This window comes from Onychostruthus taczanowskii, unplaced genomic scaffold (genome assembly GCF_017590055.1).
Source record: "Onychostruthus taczanowskii isolate IOZ18803 unplaced genomic scaffold, ASM1759005v1 scaffold40, whole genome shotgun sequence".
In the NCBI taxonomy this organism is placed as follows: Eukaryota; Metazoa; Chordata; class Aves; order Passeriformes; family Passeridae; genus Onychostruthus; species Onychostruthus taczanowskii.
The window spans coordinates 5952263-5972886 of NW_024501460.1; the positions used below are offsets into that span (position 1 = coordinate 5952263).

At 44.5% G+C, this 20624-nt stretch overlaps 2 protein-coding genes across 3 annotated transcripts in view; both read left to right on the top strand.

Annotated features, from left to right (window-relative positions):
* Positions 1 to 2672: 2672 nt before the first annotated feature.
* On the top strand, positions 2673 to 3587 carry LOC121340414 (AT-rich interactive domain-containing protein 1B-like). Its single transcript, XM_041413146.1, has 2 exons — positions 2673 to 2791; positions 2873 to 3587. The coding sequence occupies exons 1-2, from the start codon at positions 2673 to 2675 to the stop codon at positions 3585 to 3587; spliced, it is 834 nt and encodes a 277-aa protein (XP_041269080.1).
* A 304-nt stretch (positions 3588 to 3891) lies between these two features.
* The window catches only part of SLC22A23 (solute carrier family 22 member 23), a 108531-nt gene continuing 91798 nt past the window's right edge, over positions 3892 to 20624 (top strand). For both annotated transcript variants that reach the window (XM_041413136.1, XM_041413137.1), the window contains exon 1: positions 3892 to 4424. In XM_041413136.1, the coding sequence (XP_041269070.1) occupies positions 3894 to 4424 (531 nt within the window). In that variant the 5' untranslated portion in view covers positions 3892 to 3893. The remainder of the gene's footprint in view (positions 4425 to 20624) is intronic.

Consider the following 20624-nt stretch of genomic DNA (forward strand, 5'->3'; position numbering starts at 1 on the left):
TTCCTATATAGGGTCTACCACCCATCTGGAATATTCCTTTAAAATAATTTTCATTTCCTCATTTAAACCAAAAACAGTTTTCACAGGAATATGTAAAGGCATTTCTCTTTTTTGAAAGATTTTTTCCCATAACGTTTTGCTTCAGTAGTACTTATTTCATCAAAAATTTATTTCTTAGCTCCTAGAAATGTGTTTTCTTTCCTCTTTTGTCTGCAATCTTCTTCTACTCAGAAACCGTCTCTTGAGGATCACTGTTTCAAGGGCAGAACTCCTACTATGCAAAATATGTAACCTTCAGGAAAATACTACCTTTGAAATTCTTCCGTTCCAAACAAAAACTCAGGATGTAGAAGCAGCCCAGAGAAGGTGTTTGGGATGAAAATGTTTGATCAGTTTGGGTAAGTGTTGTAACCTCTCATTACAGGCTTTTCACTGTACTGTATGACTTTATTCTCTTTCTACAGATCTACTACACCTACTGCTTCTCTAATGGTTCTTCTTTTCCTTCCCATTTCTCCCATTTTCAATTCTTTGCTTTCTTCAGTCAAATTTCTCTATCCTCAGAACTTCAACTTGAGACCTCCATTCCTAAAGTTCTCTTCCCCTCAGCATTTCAACCTGCCAGTCCCAAGCCATGATGAGGCCTTTTCCCCTTAGTGGGAAAAGACAGTGAGTGGTAGTAGCTGGGAGTTTCTAGAAGACCACAAATCGATCACATTGCAGAAGAAATTTAGGTATGTTAGGTAGCAGGCAATTGGGCTAATCATGAACTCACAAGAAAACAAGCACAGAGAAAGCAGATCTTTCCATGGAATGAGTATAGAAATGCTGCTTGGCAAGAATGGGTAAGGACAAGCACAAAAAAACCCCAATACAACAAATAAAATTAACTAGCAAGAGCATCCCAAGTAATGAGAAATTGTTTGATAAGTACATCAGTGGTAAGAGGAAGTCAAAAGCAAGTGGATTACTCATCAGAGAGAGAGAGCTATTGAGTGATGCCAGAGAGGGCTCAGACTGCCTCAGGTCTTTGCACGAGTCTTGGCTAAAAGAAGTCCCTGTTGATCAGGTGACTGATGTGATACCCATTAATGAAAAGGGAGTAAGGCTTCAGCCCAGGCTGGGGCAGGACCAGTTACAAGAGTACTTAGGTAACATCGAGATGTTCAAACCAACACTCTGGCTGCACTTTATGCCAGGTTAGTGAAGGAAGTGGCTCAAACACTCAGCACTGGAAACACTCATGACTATCTCTGAGAATCCAGGGTAGATGGGCAAGAAATAAGCAAACTGATGCCTATCTTTAAAAGTGGCATTCGAAAATAAATAGATAAGCCAGATTTTTGCCCCAGAAAGCATCTAGTACAAATAGACACATGATTTGTAGAGAGGTAGAAGGAAATAATAGCAATTATTAATATGAACTTGTCAGCTAGAAACTGGGACAATCTGGGCAAATTTCCCTTGGCAATGAGAAGCAGAGCATGTTATGGAATAGGGGAGAGTGGACTCCACTCATCTGTGCCTTGGTTAGGCTCTATGCACGTGCTTATGAGGAAGGGAGTTCAGCTAATTTCAAAAATTTGGGCAGGCAGTAGAGAAGTTTGGAAACAGCAATTGTCAGTGTTTTACAAGCAAGAGGGTGGATTATAAATTCAGTTCCAAAGGGGGTGTTTCGTTAGCAGCCTTCTGAGATAGCATTAACTGGGGAGCAGCTGTAAACACGTTAGACGATGACATGAGAATTCAAAATAACCCTAAGAAGTTGCTTGGAAAGTAAAGAGCATCACTGAAATCAACGAGAGGAATTGTTTTTGCAGGCAGGGTTACCCCCTGCACACACAGAGGCTGGGGCACTGCTCAGCACGGGCTGCAGACACCAGCTGAGGAGAGACCAGAGAGCTGCAGGCAGTGGCCAAAGAGACTGCAGCAGAAGCAGCTGGACAAATTGCAGCTGGTCATCTTAAAGAAAACATGGCACAGGGAAGTGATAGCAGCCATCAGATGTAAAAGGACACTGCAACATAGAAAGAGACTTCCCTTGGCAGGGACCACATTTCAGCAAGGAATATTCAGAGAGGAGGGAAAAGTGTCACCTGGAGAGGCTGTAGGGCCTCTGAAGTACTGAGTGCTCCTCAGAGCAGAATCCAGGGAAGCCCCACCAAAGGGACACAGAGACACACTGAAGTGGTGTAGATGTGAAACCTTTCTGGTGTCCTCTGTAAGACAAAGAGCTAAAGGGAGGAAGATCTAAGGCATTAATAGTGTACAATAATTTGCTAGCAGAGACGAGATCAAGTACATGAAATTCCATCAACAACTTGCTCTTCCATTTATATTTGGCAATGACACCCATCCTCTTCTAATGCACACAAGTATTTTCTGTTTTTTTATTTTCTGCTCACTAGCTGTGCTCACGTGTACAAGGGTATATTGATCTGTTTTCTCTCCTTCCCTTCTTACAAAGAAAAAAATAACCGCACAGTTCAGTAATGCACGGGCTGTGCTCTACGATGAAAATAGTCTGAGGCACTTACACACTGAAGTAAATTTAGCTTAACATAAAAATAACCTTCACAAATTTGAAATGCCTGTTTTACAATTAACGTCAGGTGCTAACAGGATATAATTTTCTTCAAAGTGTGTACTGATGCGACAGGCTGACTGAAGCGATGAAGGCACGTCTCCTCGCCGCCCTCTGGGTCTCAGAAATGCCCCCTTCACCTTTCGGTTCTTCCCTCCGAGTCTCTTTCTTCAGCCACGCAGGGTGCTCCTGCGGCTCGGCGATGCGGTGCGCTCCCGCCCAGCCCGCTGCAGCCGCGCTGCGTTATTAAAGGCACACATACCGAGTAAATAATTGATACGGAGCTAGCGCGCTGCGGAGCCGGAGCGCCTCCTCCTCTTCCCCAGCCCTCGCCCTGCCCGCCCCGCGGCCCTACCTGCCCCGGCCCGCCGAGCTCGGCGCGGCCGCGGGCAGGTGGGGGCTGCCGGGAGGCGGAGGGCGAGGAGCCGGGTGGGTTTGTCCGCCCGCCTCTGGAGGTGCGGCCGGCGGCACGGCGCGGAGAGCGGGCTGCCGCGGGAGGCGCACGGCGGTGGCGGTGACCGCGTCCGCAGCCCGGGCCGCGGAGGGGCCGGCGGGGCCCCTTGCTGCAGAGCCAGATGTACGGGACGCGGCGCTGCGAAGGGTCGGCGGGGAGGTGCTGGGGGCTGCCGCCGCCGCTGCTGCCGCGGCCGGGGGGGAGCCCTTAGCCGTGCGGGAAGCGGGGAAGCCGTGTCGGGAGCTGTTATTTTCTTCTCCTCCTTCCTTTGCCTTCCCTCTTGTCCCTCCTCCCCCTCCTCACCAAAACCGGGAGAGGAGGCGTGTTCGGTGCCTTGCTGCACCGGTTTTGCTTGGTTTGTTGTTGCAGGGTTTGGTTCTCAGGGTGGCTGGCTTTTTTCTTTTTTTCTCTTTTCTCTTCCAACCTCCCCGCCTTCTCCTTTCCTCTCCTTTGGCCCATCGCATGCTCGGATCCGGCTGGATCCTTCCTTTGCTTTTCGGCGGTGCCTCTCGGAAGGGGGAAGGGAGAGCTGGGATGAGTGCAGCTTGACGCACAGGCGAGGAGCGGGGGGGCACCGCCGGCAGCTGCAGCGGTTCGTGGCCGCAGGCTGCGGGTGAGGAACGGAGAGAGCGAGGGGCTCCCTCGGTGCCTCCCCCTTTCTTCGCCCCTGTCCTTCCTCCCCTCCTCCCTCTCTCCCTCCCCCATCCGTCTCCTGCCGGGTCCGGCTGGGAGCGTGTGTGCAATATCTTACGTTGCAAGGTGTGTGTGTGTGTGCGCGGAGCGGAGGGAGGAAGGACTCGCGAGGGAGCCGGGACTGCCCCGGCCCCCCCTATGTGAGCCTCCCCGGGCGGCTGGATGGCGATAGACCGGCGCCGTGAGGCGGGCGGCGGGGTCCGGCCGCTGCCCGAGGAGAACGGCTCGGTGCCGGGGGCCGTGGGGGGGGGCGCCGCCGCCCCCCCGGGGCCTCCCCCCGCCAACGCCGCCGGGGCCGAGATCCAGGCGCTGCCGGTGCCGCCGCCCGCCGCCGCCTGCAGCCCGCTGCTCCTCGACTACGACGGCTCGGTGCTACCCTTCCTTGGGGGGCTGGGCGGCCGGTACCAGCGGACCCTGGTGCTGCTCACCTGGGTCCCGGCGCTCGTCATCGGCTTCAGCAAGTTCTCGGACTCCTTCCTCCTGGACCAGCCCGACTTCTGGTGCCGGGAGGCGGACGGGCAGGGCAACTGGAGCGGGACCCTGGCGCCGATCCACGCCAACCACAGCGGCAACGGGAGCATCTTCCCCCCACCCGGGCTGCCCACCCCCGCGGGGGGCAACGCCAGCGAGTGCGGCTGCCGCGAGTGGCACTACCGCATCAGAGCCGGCCTCGTCCAAAACGTCGTGAGCAAGGTGAGAAAGGCGACTTCCCTCGGCCCCCTCCCTGTCCAGCCCTCGCCGACCCTCTCGGCACCCGCTGTTTCCAAGGCAAGGGGAGCAGCTGGACACGATGCGGATCTGTCCTTGCGTGCTGCAGCCGGGTCAGTCAGGTCCCCGTGGGTTAGCGTCCCACCCGGAGAAAGCCGATCCCACATCCGCGCAGCCCTTTCCCTCCCGGGGTGTCACACCAGGTGTCCAGCCTGTGGATTTGTACCCGCACACTGGTTGCAGCACTAAGCTGCAAAGTTATGTCCTGAAACGGGATCCTGTGTGTCTCTTTGAGTTCCTGGTACTGTCCTGCTGTCTCTGGGTGTCTGTGGGAGAGATGCTGTAGGCATGTGCCCCAGCTGCTGAGGGGGAAGGGTTGCGGAGAGGGCTCCGGTTGATCTTTGTGCGAGTATACTAAAACAGCCCTACACGTCAAAAACCAGGTTGATTTTTGGGGAAGCTAAAGAAATGGTGACTGTTGTGAGTAAAATAAGCCAAAAGTTCTCTTGAATTCTTCTGGTTGTGTACTTATTCTCTTGAAAACTGTCTTGGCAGAAGAATTAAAGAAATATCTCACACAAGTTGTTTTACTCCAGAAGCAGAAAGTGCATGCTGCTGTGTTTTGTGTTTCCCCTTGTAATGACTAAAGTGGAAAATTTCTAGTGAAGAGACTGTGCCGCTTTCTGCTCTTGCTTCATGTTTGCTGAGTAGTGCATATGAAAAAATCACCTTCCCTTTTCACCTGAAAGCTTTTGCTTGTTTTTAGTATTGGCCCTGCAAAAGCCCTGCTGGCTGCAGATGGGCCTTATTGACACTAACAGGGAGCTGGAGCTCCTGGAAATGTAAAATGAAATGGTTACACCAGGGAAGTAGTTCCCTTAATCTCAAGACCCTCTCCTAAGATCAGCAAAAATTGCTTCCTGCCTGGGAGCAGTGTTTTGGCTTAACTGTATTTATCTAGTTGGGATAAAGAAACGAGGCAACAATCAGATGAGCAACATAATTGTGCTTTGGTCAGCCAGCACGCACTTATATTGAATCATTGAAAATCATTTTGGTTTCTCTTTGTGTACCTTGAAAGAGTGTGCAACAGGGAAAAAGCAAATCCCTCAATACCTTGAACCCAGAATGGATTAAAAAGGAAGGTAACCCAGCTACATTCCTTTCATGAGAGAAACATAGGCACATGTTGGATCTGATTGGTTTGTGTTACAGAAATCCATAGGAAAATTAGATATTTAAGAAGGTCAGATTTTCTTCTGTTTATATACAGAGACTGAGCTATTCATATGTTTGCAGATTTAACACTGAAGGTTAAGCATGAAAAAATTGTCTTGAAATATTTTTTTTAGTCTAAACTTTAAAAAAAAATTTTTTTGGAAATGTTTGAATCTTTTGAAGGTCATCGTCAAGTTGGCCACAAAAGGTCAAGGGAGAGTTAGTTTGCTGTCTTGCATGCTTCTTTAGAGATAATAAAAAAAGTGTTCTTTGGAAGAACTTGCTGTAAAGGGCAGATCAATTTTAAGGGATAAACAAACATCTGTGGCCCCTGCTGTCTTGTTTTCTATTAGAAAGAATAATAATCATCTTTTGAGACTATGGGTTTTTCCAGTGTGGAGTTTTTTGTTTGGTTTTTTTTTTTTTTTTTTTTTTTTTTTTTTTTTTTTTTTTTTGTATGCTCACTTCCAAAAGCTTGGCAGCATTTTTGCTTTGATTTGTAATCCCGTGTAATTATAATTAGATTGTTTTCTTGGGGTCAGGATTCCTCTTTAGTTTGTGCTTTTTTTTTGTTTTGGGAGTTTTCTCGGTGGGGATGCTGCTGCTTTTTATTCTAATGAAGAAAGAGAGGAAAAACCCAGACAGAACATCATCATAGCTTGATTTGGACTTCATTTCTTATCAATCCCCGGGAGCTCTGATATAGTGGGAGCAATTCTTGTAACTGCTGGCTCCTCTTACATGCATCTCACTGTCCTTTGTGAGAAAGAGCTGCTCTGGATGAGTTCAAGAGACTGGATGTTCAGATCACCCTTAACTCTCCTCAAAAATACATTTATTTCTGTAATGTATTATGCAATGTTCTCATCTTTCTAAATAGAGTTTTATTAAATCTTAGTCTAATATATGCTCATCTGTGTAGTAGCCAGGGGTTATATTGAAATATCATAAAGAGAGCCAAAAGTATATTAATAAAAAATGTACTTTTGTTTGGCAAGTAAATCCTCTTGTACTTACCTTCAGTGGTCTGAGCTAACAGCTGCTGGATGCTCCATCATTGCTTTGTATCCAGAAACAATGAAATAATTCTGGTTATTTAGCACAAAGCATATTTGATGTGCATACATATGAGACATCACTGTTCCCCCCATTCCTAAGGGGTAGGATAGCTGTCCTTAAACTGTGTTAAGTTCCACTGTCTCCATAGCCTCTCTTCTAATGGTATGCCCTTCATCAGATGCTGTATCCCTGTCCAGTCTTTCTCAGCTGTCCCTTCCCTGGTGCCTATTTTCCCCCAGACTATGTCATGCTTGGGATTGGAGTGGAGGTCTTGCTATTTCCAGCCCTGCTCGGTGCTTTGTTTAGCCCCACTTCTCTGCGTGTTTGCTGCAGCCAGCGGTGGCCTTGCACCTTTCTTGTAGACTGGCATTGCTGTGTCAGACACTGTCATTACCCTGACCTGCTTGACTGAGTCACTGGGAGCGGTGCTTTTTATAGTGCTGCCAGTCATTAGAACTGGAAATGGCAATAAAGGACATAGTGCTTATTATTTAACACTGCTGAAATACATGTAGTGAAGAGGTCAGATGCATAATTTAACCACAGGGATTCCAGTGGCCATGTTAAATCACCCTTCTGAGCTAATGTCCTGACTTGGCACATAAATCTTGGTCTTTAGCTTGGATTGTACACAAGTATCTTCCCTTAGCACAATTCACTTGCAAGGCTTTCTCACTGCTAAATGATTCTTTGAAGATTTTCATCTATTCTTTATCACATTACTATCACCATACTGTTATAAACATAGTGCATGTGTATTTCTTGAAAGGTACATCCTAAACCAGCCCTTAGTCAAAAGGCTAGGAAAAAAGTCTATTTAATGGTCCATGTATCATCTCACCTGTGTCCAAAGGAAGGATGCTGAGAAACGCTCTTTTTTTCTTTTTCCTTTGGAGAAGCCTGAGATCTTTTAGTCATTTGCAAAGTGGTGCTTCAGGTAAATTACTAGTGTTAACACCATGAGCAACATTGTGACAACTAAACATATGTAGCCACGAAGCTTAGCGGGAAGCTGGAGTGGGTGCTCAGCAGGGACTTTTCTAACTCTCTCACTAACTTCCGTCTTCTGACCATCTGCAAAGCCAGCTGTTATCTTGGGACAACATTTTCATGGAAGCTCTTGGTTACAGGACTGATGGTTGTTGGTTTTTTCACTCTGTTACTAGGATGACCCATCTTCTGTGTTTGATTGCATTAAGTGGTGGGGTTGTTTGCAGTTCTGCATGCTGATTTGTATAATGGAGACCAAAAGCTGGTGATGGGCAAGGACTGGGCTTGATTAAATTGCAGAGGTTGATGGCACAGCATCCCTCTGTGTGCACTTGCAATGTTCCAGATCATTCCACCTCTTGGGGCTGGCGTAAGAGGGAAGTGGTTAGTTGAAGGCTGCATTTTAATCACTTGGAGCAATTATGTAATAATATTTCTTGTGTAGTCACAAGGGAATTCCTGTTGTGACTGCTTTTATGCTCCAGATGCCTTGTTTTCCTGCCACTTGCTTGGCTCTCAACTTCCCACTTGGTTTGGGTTGAGTCATCTTCTTTCCAAAGTGATATGGCAATTGCTTTACCTGTTTGCCACTGGTGCAAACATTCTCATGCCAATTTGGCTGAGCCTCTAGCAAATTGTCCCTGCCAAAAAAGTGGAGCTCAAGCCAGAAGAGCCAAATGGTCCAGGGGCAAGGATTGGTTTGGTCTATGACTGGTGCTCTTTGCTCCTGCAAGGGGAGATATCTGTGCTTAACTGGTCTTCCTTCTCCTTTTTTTTATCACAGTTCTGGCACTTTTCAGGGCACACCTTCATCTGTTTCAGCTTGTTAGCCTGGTAGAAAATTTCCTCTCAAAATAATTTTTTTCTTATTTTCCTGGGTGTTCTCCTGGGTTAATTGAAGTTAAATTGCTCTGTGCAGTAACATGTGCTTTAGTCTGTGGTGTTGCCTTGTGGGATTATTGCTGGTATCTGTAATTAGCCAGAAATGAAAAAAACAAACACATTTCTTTGTGATAATAGTGATTATGAATTTGGCATGGTTTGCAGAATAATATTTCTTGGGGTAGAGGATAGGTGTACATTTTAAATAGACTTTCAGAATATAGTTATTAATTACTTTGAAGGGATTCCCTCTGACAAGGTCCTTCCCAAAATAAGAACTGTACCACCCTTATCTCCTCACATTTGTGTCTGTAATCTCATTTGTTTCTGCATATTCTCCAGTTGGCTGGCCTCTGCAAAGAGACTTTAGAAATGCTGATGCTTCTTTTTTTTCCCTGCAACTGACAGGATTTATCTTGTCAGTGTTAGTTCCTGGCTGACTGGCTTCTACCTAGTCCCAAATCAATGAAAACCTTGAGTTATTGTACCCACTGCGGTAGTTGGGTCAGAAGTGGCAATATTGAAGCTACTACATTGCTTTGTTTCCACTGAACAGATTTAAGGGGGTGTAGGGACCTGCAAGGCCTAACTTGCAGAGGGCAGAAAGTCTGTCCTAAATTTCTTTCAGCCAAGGCTTTGGAATGACTCTCAGCTACTAATGGGTACTGAAGGGCTCAACAAGTCCCTGTGATCAAAGGTATCCAGAAATACTGCCAGACCAGAGCAAACATCTACTATGATTTTATTTCATGTCTTCCTCAGCTATGTGAGAGATCCCAAACTATTTTTTCCCTTCTTCTCTCTGCAAGTTAGCTGATAAAGAGCCAGTGGTTACTGCTCTGAGCCGTCACAGACTTGAAAAGTCTTTGTGTTAAGGAGGAGGCAAAGGGGAGCTGTTGGCTTGTCCTGCTGCAGCTGCCCTGAGTTTGTGCACGGCGAGTGTGGTGACGGAGTCTCCTGATTATCAGGGCACAAGTGAGCAACACCCTGAAAGAACAGGGCGAGTTTCTGGGTCAGGGGGTATCAAGGAAGGGGATGGCTCTTTTGGGAACAGCACCTGCAACTTCCCATGTGAAGAATTGTCCTCTGCCTACAAGCAGTGAATAAGCTGATGTTTGAAATAACCAAGTGTGATGTCACAAGACTTCTTGTTTTGTGAGCCTAGGTACTGGTTTTATGGATTTGGGGGTGTTATGTACTGACCAAAGTATTTTAAAGCAGTTGGTTTAGAAAACAGAGACTGGATTAAGACTGATACTGACATCGAAACTCAGGTAGTTTTGAGTTTTTATGTGGCATGGATTCTTTTTCACTACAGGAAATGTGCATGCAGTTCATGTTTATTATCACCCTTAAGATAGAGCGTCTCAGTTACAGGAATCTGATTTCAGCTTACCATAAATAGTTTGTAGCATTGCTAGAACTAACAATGATCCTTCAGGAAGGTAATTCTGTGTTGAAATCTCTTTAAGACGTTCTTGGCTTTCCAAGGCTTGCTATTGAACCTTTCATATCAGTAATTTTTTGTGTATATGTCAAACAACAGCCTTTTTTTTTTTTTTTTAACCTCCTGGATGGACGTGATGTTTGAAATGCTTGGGGTTCTGTTTGTTTTTGTTTCCACTCCCTAATACATCCTGTATCTCTGTCACGTAATTTATATATACCGACCCTGCCCATGTTGTGACAGAAATTGCTGGCTGTGGTGAATGTTTACCAGCTGTGCAGGCAGTCTAACCCCAAATTTCTGAAGCACACTAACAGTTTTAGCTCTTCTCACCCTGGCTACAAGACTGCAGTAATAAAAGGTGACCTCGTGTTTTTTTAAGGCATTTGTCAAAGAGAGGAACTGGCATGCAGGAAAGCATGTAATTTGGAGCCAGTTCCGATGGGTAATGTTGAGATGAGGCTTACAGGACAGCCAGACTTCAGGGGTTCATTTCTTAATGAAACAACATCTGGAATAGCACAAGATTTATGATTTTTCCTGAACTTCAAGACTTCGGCCATACTAATGGTGAAAAGTCTTAAATTAAATCTTAAATCAGTTCTAGAGAGCTGCTAGATTTAGTAAATGCTGAAAGAGATACAGTGCTTTTTTTGATACCTTTTTGTGTATCTTTTGTTTTTTTCTGTCTGTCTATTTGTTCCTGCCTACCTGTCATCCCTGTTCAGGACAGCTACTTTCACTCCTTCCCTTTCATATTCCTTCCTCTTCCCGCTCTTCAGCGCAGCCAGGCTGGCGCTGGCTTACCCGCAAGTAACTGTGGAATTAATTAGGCTGAGATCTTGCTACAGAACAAAGGACTGGGGCTTGCTGCAGACAATGTGTAGAAGATCAGAGTAGCCTGTTGTAGCTGCAGCTTTGCAGCAGTGCCGGGTGTTCAGTTCTTGCACCAAATTCCATCAAAAGAGCTTTTCTCAGGTTTTGGTCACCTCAACTCAAACGTGTACTTAGTTCTTGTAATGTAATTTATTTTTATATTTTTTACCAGCTGACTTGTGACAGCAAATGACTTTGTGTGTGTTCTGAATTCCCTTTTAAAGTCAAAGGGGAAAGAAGGAACCTGAAGGAGGGAGAAAGGGGTTTCAACACCCTTTCAATCCATGTCATCTTGGGTGTGTTGCAGAGGTTTCCAGGCAAACCCCATTTCAGTGTTTGATAACTGCTCAGCACTACTGGAGTTGCTCTGGTCCACACCCAGTGTTGGTGCTGGGAAGCCTGCCCCCACACCAGCCTGTAAAAACTGGCAGACAACAGGGATTAATGCGAGTGTTGAGTTGTTCCTGCTGATCCATGCCGTGTCATACCTGCTGGGAACATGCAATAGGTTTGTAGCTATTCCCGCAAAGGATCAGTGCTGTGCTCAGTGTGACCGGCATGCTTGGGGTGGAACCTCCTGCCTGTCCTGTGAGCTGATGAGGGGAGGCTAAATGTGCTCTGGGCAGGGCTGGGTAGGAATTTCAGTGGGTAGTACAAGGCTTTGTTAGGATTTCTTATTTTTTCTTATAATCTGGGAGAGCCCCAATTGCCAGTTGTTAACACTGAAAAACAAGAACAAAAGATTAGGTAAGTGGACGTATCCTGATCCTCATTTCTGGGATGCCTATCTAGATTCCCCAGGCGCAAATCTGTTAGAATCAGGAATGCTGTGTGTGAGATGCAGGGAAGCGGTATGTTCGCCTTCTCCAGCAGCAAGTGATTTATAGTTACTCTTGTGCATTGTTTTCAGAGCAGGATGGTCTGGTTCCCTAAATAAGGTTCTTTGCCTCCAGAGTGTGGTGAAAGAATTCATTTTGGCCCAAGTACTGTCTCCCTGCTACTCTGCAGCACTCTGGAGCTGCCTGCTTTCCTCCTGGCCTTCAGGCCAAAGTCCATGATCATGCAGACAGTGTTGCAATGTCCACCCTACAAATATTATTAAGGATAGGGACTGTAAATTAAACTGTATGACCTTTTCCCTGCTATTTCTTCCATGGCTGTGTAAAATGTTGTCTGCTTGAACAATACAAGCTTGACAGACCAGTTTCACCTTCTCATTTGTAAACCAAGTGGAATATTTTTCTTCCTACCCTTAATATTTATTTAGGTCTGAATTAATACCAGACCCTGGGGAGGGGAGGGGGGGGGGGGCGGGTTTCTCTCTCCTTTCCTTCTTGCCTGAGTTGCAATAGCCATAGTTTGCAAATGATGAGAGGGCAAGGTCATGGCAGCAATTATTGCATGTCAGAATTAAGGTGTCTGATCTTTTTATCTAAGGTGGCAAGTATTTCTCATGAGGAATGACTTTCTCCTCTTGTCTTCCACTTCACAATTCTCCATGTCAGAGTTTTATACCATGCTCGAATTTGGGGGTTTTTCCCCTGGATTTAATAAAGCCCAACAAGATAGTAAACTAGGTTTTGCTGTGTCAGCTTTGTCAAGCCTGCAACATATTTTGTGCACGCATGTTTTGGCAGCCTGAAAAATACCAGTCCACAAAGCATTAACTTATTTTTGATAATGAGATGATAGTGAATGTTAATATTTAACTACAATGTTGCGGGGTTTTTTACGTGTGGCTTCTATTTTCAGCGCTTAGACCAGTTCTACATACAAATTTGATAGCTGGTTTAACTTTTTTAGTTTGGTTGCAAAGTCAGTCCCAGCAGCCTGCACCTCATCCAGAATACACATGGTTGTCACCTGAAAACTGAGGAATGGTACTCAAATGCCACTTTTCAGTGTGTGTGTCTCAGTCCTGGGGATGGGCGTGGTTGCTCATGGTCTTTTCATGCAGCCAGAGGGAGGCTAACAGCTGCAAGGTCTTACAGCAAAGACTAGATTGAAAATTAAAGTCAGTTTTGTGGTGAAGTCTTCTAATTGTGTCAGAATACATGTAGAAAAGTTACTTAGTTGCGGGACAGAGATGTAAAAGAGATATTGAAATATGCTGCTCTGTGGAAAATTAATAATATAGTATTATGAATACTGTGCAGGAAAGCTGCAAGCAAGATTTTGTAACTCTTTGATGTTAGATGACATTATGGAGCTGGGAAAAACTAAGCAGATCACATCAGCTGAGAAACAAGTTAGTTGACTAATCTGTGGATGGTGAAGGCTGGAAAAGATCTAAATGTCTCAGAATAAAGGGAACTCCTACTGAAAATAAAAGAAGTAGTGATGGAGAAGTGGGCGGTACGTGGATGCTACTAAAGTTGATTTAATCATGTTGAGTACTCAGAAGATTGTCATATGATTAACAAATTATATTTTAATTGTTAGCATATTAGCAATTATTATTTACCTAGCAAACTTCCTTCTTCCCTCTCCTATTGGGGAAAAAATCCAGATCTGTGATGAAAGCAAGTTTGGGAATAAAAGAGCTAATTGTTCCTGACTAAAGTGTGAAGTTGAAGGGTAGATGAAATTTTTCAGCTCTGCATTATCTTAGGATTCCTTTGATGTGCCCAGTGAACAGCTTGGAGGGTCTTACAGTATAGACTAAGGAACAATTTAGTGCAGAACACTGAATTTAAAATACTTTCCAAGTTAGTTTACTGGCACTGAAATGGAGGCAATATGTGTCCTTTTGCATATTTGAAATTCCAAGCTTGTTTTGTGACTGCAATGTTGCTTAAGCCTTCTCTTCAAGCTGGGGATATGTCTCTTAAAGGTGAGCCACGATTGAAAGGCTTTAGCAAGGCCTTTCAGCTGCCTGGGGGGGAATGGAGCCACACGTATGCTGCTTGTGAGCAGGACAGCATCTCCCTGTGGGGCACAGTGGGCACAGCCTGCTTACTCCGAGGTAATTAATATAAGAGGCACTGTGTCTCTGCCTCTCCAGTTTCAAGCAGCTTGAGGAAACCTGTGCCTTAGGTTTCCCATTATGATGACAGAGTCAGAGTTTTCACGCCAGGAGGAAGTGCTGTGTTTCTCTATCGGTGCTCGCACAATAATATGTAACACTGAGCCTTTGTGCTTTATTTTTAAGGCTGAAATACCGGACTGAAAAAAATATACACTTAAAAAACTAATGCAGAAATTATGCAGCGAAGACGTGCACATCAGAAAATTGTGGTTTTGAAGGAGATGTATTTCAGCAACTTAAAATACATTAAACTGCAGAAACTATTAAGGAAACTTGTCAAGTCCATGGTTGTGCAGTCCTGTACTATTTCGTGGGGATGGGAGCTGTTTTCATAGGTTCATATTATGCTGCACAATCTAATTATATCTTTCTTGGAAGACAGCTAAGCACATGTTCCCTGGCTCCTGTGCCACCCCCTCTTTTTTTCCCCACTCCTCTCCCTCCCCATGTCCTCAAAACCTTTGTCCCTGTCATAGTATGAAAAGTCATTTCTTTGGTTTACTTTTCAAATGGTGCATTGGCCAGGTGGTCAGTCATGTCCGTAGTTAAAACAATCTGACAATTTCTGTGTACGTGACTTGTGTTCACTGTTCACAAGTCATTTTTCTGGTCTGCAGTTTTCCTTGCCAGGTGTCTGCTGTGGTCAGAAATTGTTTACTGTTTCTGAGAGTGACAAGTACAGAAAATGTTGTTTCCACTGTAAGAAAAGCAGATTGGATAAGGAGCAGAACCAAACAAGCCCTCACTTCTATTGAGTTAGCAAGCTCCAGTGTAGGGGGATAGGGACCCCAGGCTTGTTAGGAGTGTGAAGAAGGCAGATGTTGAGCTAAAGGTTGTACTGTGGTACCAGCAATATTTCTCTTGACACCTGAGTAAAAGTTCTTGCAAATCTGGATGATAATAAACTTCTCAAAATACCAGTGTGTACTTCCTCAGTAAAAATTTTGTTTTGAAGTGTTTAGGTTCTAAGTGCTTAGGCACTGGTCAAAGATTTCAGCAAAAGCATCCACTTGTGATAAGGCTGAGCAATGTTAGATCTACTTGGCTTTTAGAGGTCTAGCATCATAGAGAGAGGAAGTAGCTTGAAAGTCAGGTGTTGACTGTGTGTTGGGTTGAGGCATTCCAGCGTAGGTGTGGTGTAGGCTTATTTGAGTGTCTGTTCCAAGAAAACAAACAACAAAACCTCTCAGTAACTGGCTTGTTGTTTTTCTTGTGTGTTGTGTTTTTTATGACTCTTCTGGTTTCCAGTCCACTTGTGTCTGATTAAAAACATAAGGAAAGTTGTCTTTGGGAGAGGTTTGTTTCTGAATGTGGCTGGTAAAAAAAAAAAAAAAAAAAAAAAAAAAAAAAAAAATTATTAATTTTTATACCTTCTCAAGTCTTCCAGTATTAATTATAGTCATTTTTTACTTAATGTTCTTATTTTCAAATGTGATCCTGATATTTCCACCCAGCTGATTGTACTGATGGTGACAAAAATGCTATGTATTCTCAAGAACACTTTATTGACACTTAAAATACAGATCAGGAGTACTTTGCCCAGCAGTGATCTCGAAGGAGAGGCACCCTTACTCTGATCTCTGAAGGTTAAATAGTTTTAATGCTCTCATGTTGCCATGGCTGAGAAGGAGATACAGAGATGCCTGTGGCTCTAAAGCCCCCCAGCTTTAGCTGTTGTAGTTGGAGCATCCCTTTGGGAGGTTTCTTCTGCAACCTGCCTTGTGTGGTTTCACTGCACACGTATTTCCTGTAGAGTTGAGCATCACACCACTTTCTGGGTCTGATGCACTTTCTTTAAGATTCAATGTTGACAGAGTGTCATTTTTGTGGGGGGCTGAGACAGGGAGGAGGGAAATTTTGTCCTTTAGCAGTCTAGAGGGAAATCTTGGTACAGTGCTGTCCTGTGGCTGTAATTATGAGTACTCAGATTATTCAGCTCTGTGGAAAGGAATTACTGGTAGGTATATTGTATTAGAACTACTTTGCTTTGCTTTCCTATTTGTTTTGGGGTTTTTTTTAATAGTGCTTGGTCTCCTGACTTGGAGTTTTTCCTCCAGGAATAAGTACCTGGAGACGGTTCTGCATTTTTTAGTGTATATTTTATGAGAAACAGAAGTGTATTTTTTTATTATTTTATTCTTTTTAAAAATAACTTTGCTTCCGTTTGTTGGAGCATTTTAGAAAAAAAAATTCTAAGATAATATGAAGGCATCACAAATTTAAAGTCTCACTGGATAAGGTGTTTGTATAGAAGATGGATTCTAGTTCTGAGAAGGGTAAATTGGTTGTAAAAAGATGGAATAGGAAGGAAAGGAACAAAGCATACCTCAGTGATGAAGACTTGATTCTTATTTTCATTTATTGGTCCTAAAATCTTTCCCTGATGAGCAGGCAAGCTGGTGGCTTTTCCCCAGGCAGGGTTTGATGCTGCTGTGACATACATGATACATAGAGGACAGGGCTCCCCAAGTGGGACCTTCACTCAAGGGATTGGGAGGTCATAGCTGGTGTGTGAGGCATCAAGATGGAGAGTGTGAAGGCTGACACAGCAGCCAGGTGCTGCCTGGCTGGGGAAGGACCAAGGCTGCAGCTTCATTGCTGCTGACAGGCTTGGAGCCTTCCAAGGCAGCAGCTCTGGTGATCCTCTGGTGTCTTCTTGCTGAAACCACTGCAGAGAGCAGTCACAGCAGAGCTGCAATCCACCTGTTTGGGGAAGGGGGTGCTTTTTTTCAGCAGCAACCTGGGCATCAAGCATTGGAAGCAGACTGTGAAACCACAGTGTGGGAAGAGGGGGTGTGTGTCCAGTGCCTCTCTCGTGGGATTTTTGTGCCATACTCTGGGTTAGCGTTGTACCAGAGGATCTCTCCTGCTTTCTCATTGCTCCTTTTTAGGACAGAAGGGTCTGCCTGTCATATCTTGTAATAAGGTGGTGAAGGTAGAACAGCCAAATCCTCAACAGGCATTCCCTGTTAGCAGTGGGTGTTCAGTGTGCTTAGGTGCCACAGACAGCATTATGGCCACCTGAGCACAAGGGCTTTTGAGACAAGAGCCCTTAATTCAGACAGCTTGTGTTTGTAGTGACAAACATGCAGCAGACTTGACTTTTATCACTTACAGCAGTGCAAATACTGGTGCACGGCTTGAGCCCTGTCCACATTTTCACCCTTTGTAAAGAAGTTACAGGATGGTTACTGTTTGGGTGTGTTACCTTTTGCCAGGTGTCTTCCCAAGCATCCCATGTTTTAAATAGTCCTTCATCTTGCCATGAATTATAGTGAGTCACAGCATGGGCAGTGACTCACTGATACCAGTTAAACATTAGGCTACTGAAGGTGTGACTCCTTTAGCTTTGACCAAAATATCCTGTCACAACACGAAAAAAACACTTGCAATACGTTGCACATCTGTATATATGGCAAATTCTCTATGTTGCTGTACTTTCATGAAAAAGAAGTTTTTGCTCTTTAATGTTCCTTTTCCACCAACATATTTTAAATACACTTATTTTTGTTTTGGCATAACAATACAGTTGTTTTTGTTTAGCAAGTCATTTTATCTGATCTCTTTCTTGTATTGGGAGGATGGATGGAGGACAGAAGGACTTACAAAACCCAGGGGCACACAGAGAAATCCCAGGGATAGGTTAGAAGCATTCTTTCTTCAGCCTTGACACTGTCAGCTCCCAAGTGGGATACCAGGGATTCAGCCAGAGCAATTATAGGATTTAATGGTTTCCCTGCTTGTAAAAGATTAATCTACCCTTTGCAAGAGGTGGTAGAGGATTTGTGTCCAGTTTCCAGCCAAAACAATCTCCCAGTGCAGATTTACTTGGAGTGCCACTTGAACTGTCATCAGCTCTGCCCACCCCAGTGTTTTGTTCTGAATGGAAACTCATCACTCCTTTCTCCTTGGAGAAAATCTGAGTGTCATCTTTGCAGGATGAAACTACTGGTGCTTGGAGCAGGACCTGCCATGGCTCTGGGCACAGCTGTGCCATGTGGGCACATGTCAGCTCTGTTCTGCTCTGCTGAGCCCAGGTGCTTGTAAGGGGAGAGGCAGCACTGATGTTGTATAAAGGTTCCTGCTTTATTCCTAGCTCTTCAAAGATGAGGCTTTTCCATGGGGAATGGAAGGGGGAACACAGGTCTCTGGCAAAAATCTCTGTGCTTTCAGCATGACAAAGCTTTGCTGGTTTGCTCTGCTGCTGTGTTAAGATATGTGAGGAAGATACGCTCGCTATTAAATATGTATTTTGTCCTATTAATGTCATCTTTACCTGAGGCTGCTCTTGACTTCAGCATCCATTTTTCTTCTTTCTCCTTATTCTCATCTCCCTTTGCAAGCTGAATGCCCCGGTGGCACCTACAACTGTCCTGCCAAATTTATTTTGAGTGCTTCATGGTGACCTCTCTCTGGTTTGTGACAGCTGCCAGAGGAGAAACCAGGATATCATTCACCTCTTAGTACAGAGCAAGTGACTTGGGGTCATGGCAGATTCTCCAGAATTGTGTGTTAAAGCAACGATTGATGTATTTCACTATTTGTGTATTTACAAATTTGAAGGGTTTTGCAGAGGGAGATATTTTGGGAAGGTCAGGGGCTGCCTGGTCTGTCAAGAGTCTGCCCGTGTGGAGGAGGATCAGCTCTGATTCCTGCAGTGAGGTTTAACAGAGGGCAGGAAAGGGCCAGATGCAGGGTTTGCAAGGAAATACGTGTTTTTGTTTTCAGAGCAGCTGGGGAGTTGGACAATAGCCTCAAAAACAAACAAACAAAGGATGACTTGCAGATAAGTTATCGAGAGGAGTGGGTGTGTTTTGGGCACCACTGAAGGACGAGCTGATATGCTGACTTTTCTCCTGCTTTTAAACACTTGCTCTCTGTGCCAGTGTGCCAGAGGGGTTTGACATCTGTTGTCCTGGACTGAAATTTCACAAGAGCCCTCCATGAGATTTTTGCTCTTCCAGCCATGAGCCTTTGCCTACATGTAGTCTGGTACTGCACATTCCCTGCCTGGGGCTTGTGTGAGGGCTGGCTAGCACTGGCTAGCAACAGCAAGCTGGGAAATTGGAAAGGCATCAGGATATCTCCTTTTTCTTTTTGCACTTGGAGGACGTTACTGTTCCTCTGACATCAATTAATATAAAAATGAATGATTGAATTTTTAGATCTGTTCTTGTATAAATATGAATATTTTTACTAAACTTAATTTTTACCTAAAAAAAAAAGATTTCTCAGTTCTAAGCAGCATATACATCTTCTGGATTGTGAAAATTAATCTAGAGAATTTTAAAGCCTGCCTCTGCCTCAGATGCATCTTCTGAATTTTTCTTTGTTCGTAGCTTGTCTGGGCAGATATTTTTGTTTGCTAGTTGGAGATTGGTTCTAGAATTGCTAGTATCAGTAATTGCATTTCTGCTACTTGCTTCTGAAAAGTCAACATTTTTGGAGAGCAATCCACAGTGACTTGCTGAGTTCTTTGCTGCAAATTATTCATAGCTATTTGGTGGAAAAAATCCTTCCTCATCCTACTTTGCTTATGGTTCTTTAGTGCCTCCAGTGTGTAGGGTGGAAGATGAGACATATATGTCCCAACTTCTACAAATCATGAGTGGGAAACTCAAAATACATTTAACTTAAACAAAAAGCCTGAGCCTGAGTGCTTGCACATTTCTCTTAGCCCCAAAATTGCTATACCTCTTGGTGAGGTGTATATTGTAGCAAGGACATCTGTGGTGTTGGACCAGAGGGCTGAGTCTTGCCTTGTTTGTGGAAGGACTGTGCATCATGGAAATGCTTAAAAGTGCAGTGCACCTAATTGAACTCTTTTGAGGAAAGGTTTTTTATTTTTGTAGTTGCATCTGACTTTTAAAAATTAATTGCATACTTTTACTTTGTGTTTTTGGCTATGAAACCTCAGCTACTGGTGTCAGAAGGGCTGCTACTATTACATTACACACAAACAGCCATTTATTCTGCAAAGTTTCAATTCTGGAGTATCTGACTCTCCAAAGTTAGCTGTACTTATTTGTCATGAAAAGTGTGTGGCTGCCATTACCATCAATATTTGAACACTTCACAAACCACGGGCAAACATATCCTCTTACATTTATTCAAGGATATAAGAGTAACTATCCACACTTTACACATAAGAAAGATTACATTTCATGTCTGAGGGCAATGAGGATGTTGGGCTAAAGCCAGGAGTGCAGTCTGGTTCTTCTGGTTTCCTCTGCCTCAGAGGAAAATGGCTTGGAGTTTAGGGAAGACTCACTAGAAACCTTGTTGTTCCTATCTTTCTCATGGGAATGAAGCAGTGCCCTAGTGATAGGTTGCCTGAAATAGCCCATTTCCCCTTTCTTTGGACACAAGGGTTAATTTCAGTATTAGCATAGCTTTATTGCGGAGGTTCAGATCCTGACTGGTCTCTGAGCTGTGAAAAGTCACCATGGGGCTGCTGTCCCAAGAAGTTGCACTGGGACTTCCAGCTGCTCTGTCTGACTTCGTGCCAGGACTTGTCCTGACAAGCTGTGCCTTTATTCAGTCTTCACCTCCCTTCCACCACCTAGGGAAATCAAGATGCTTTTCTGAAAGTGACAGCATCGTGACACTGTGAGAGCCTGGAGCAAATGGCCGTTAAGGGGTCCATGGCAAAGGAGCTGCTTTCCCCATGTTTCCAAGCAGCCCT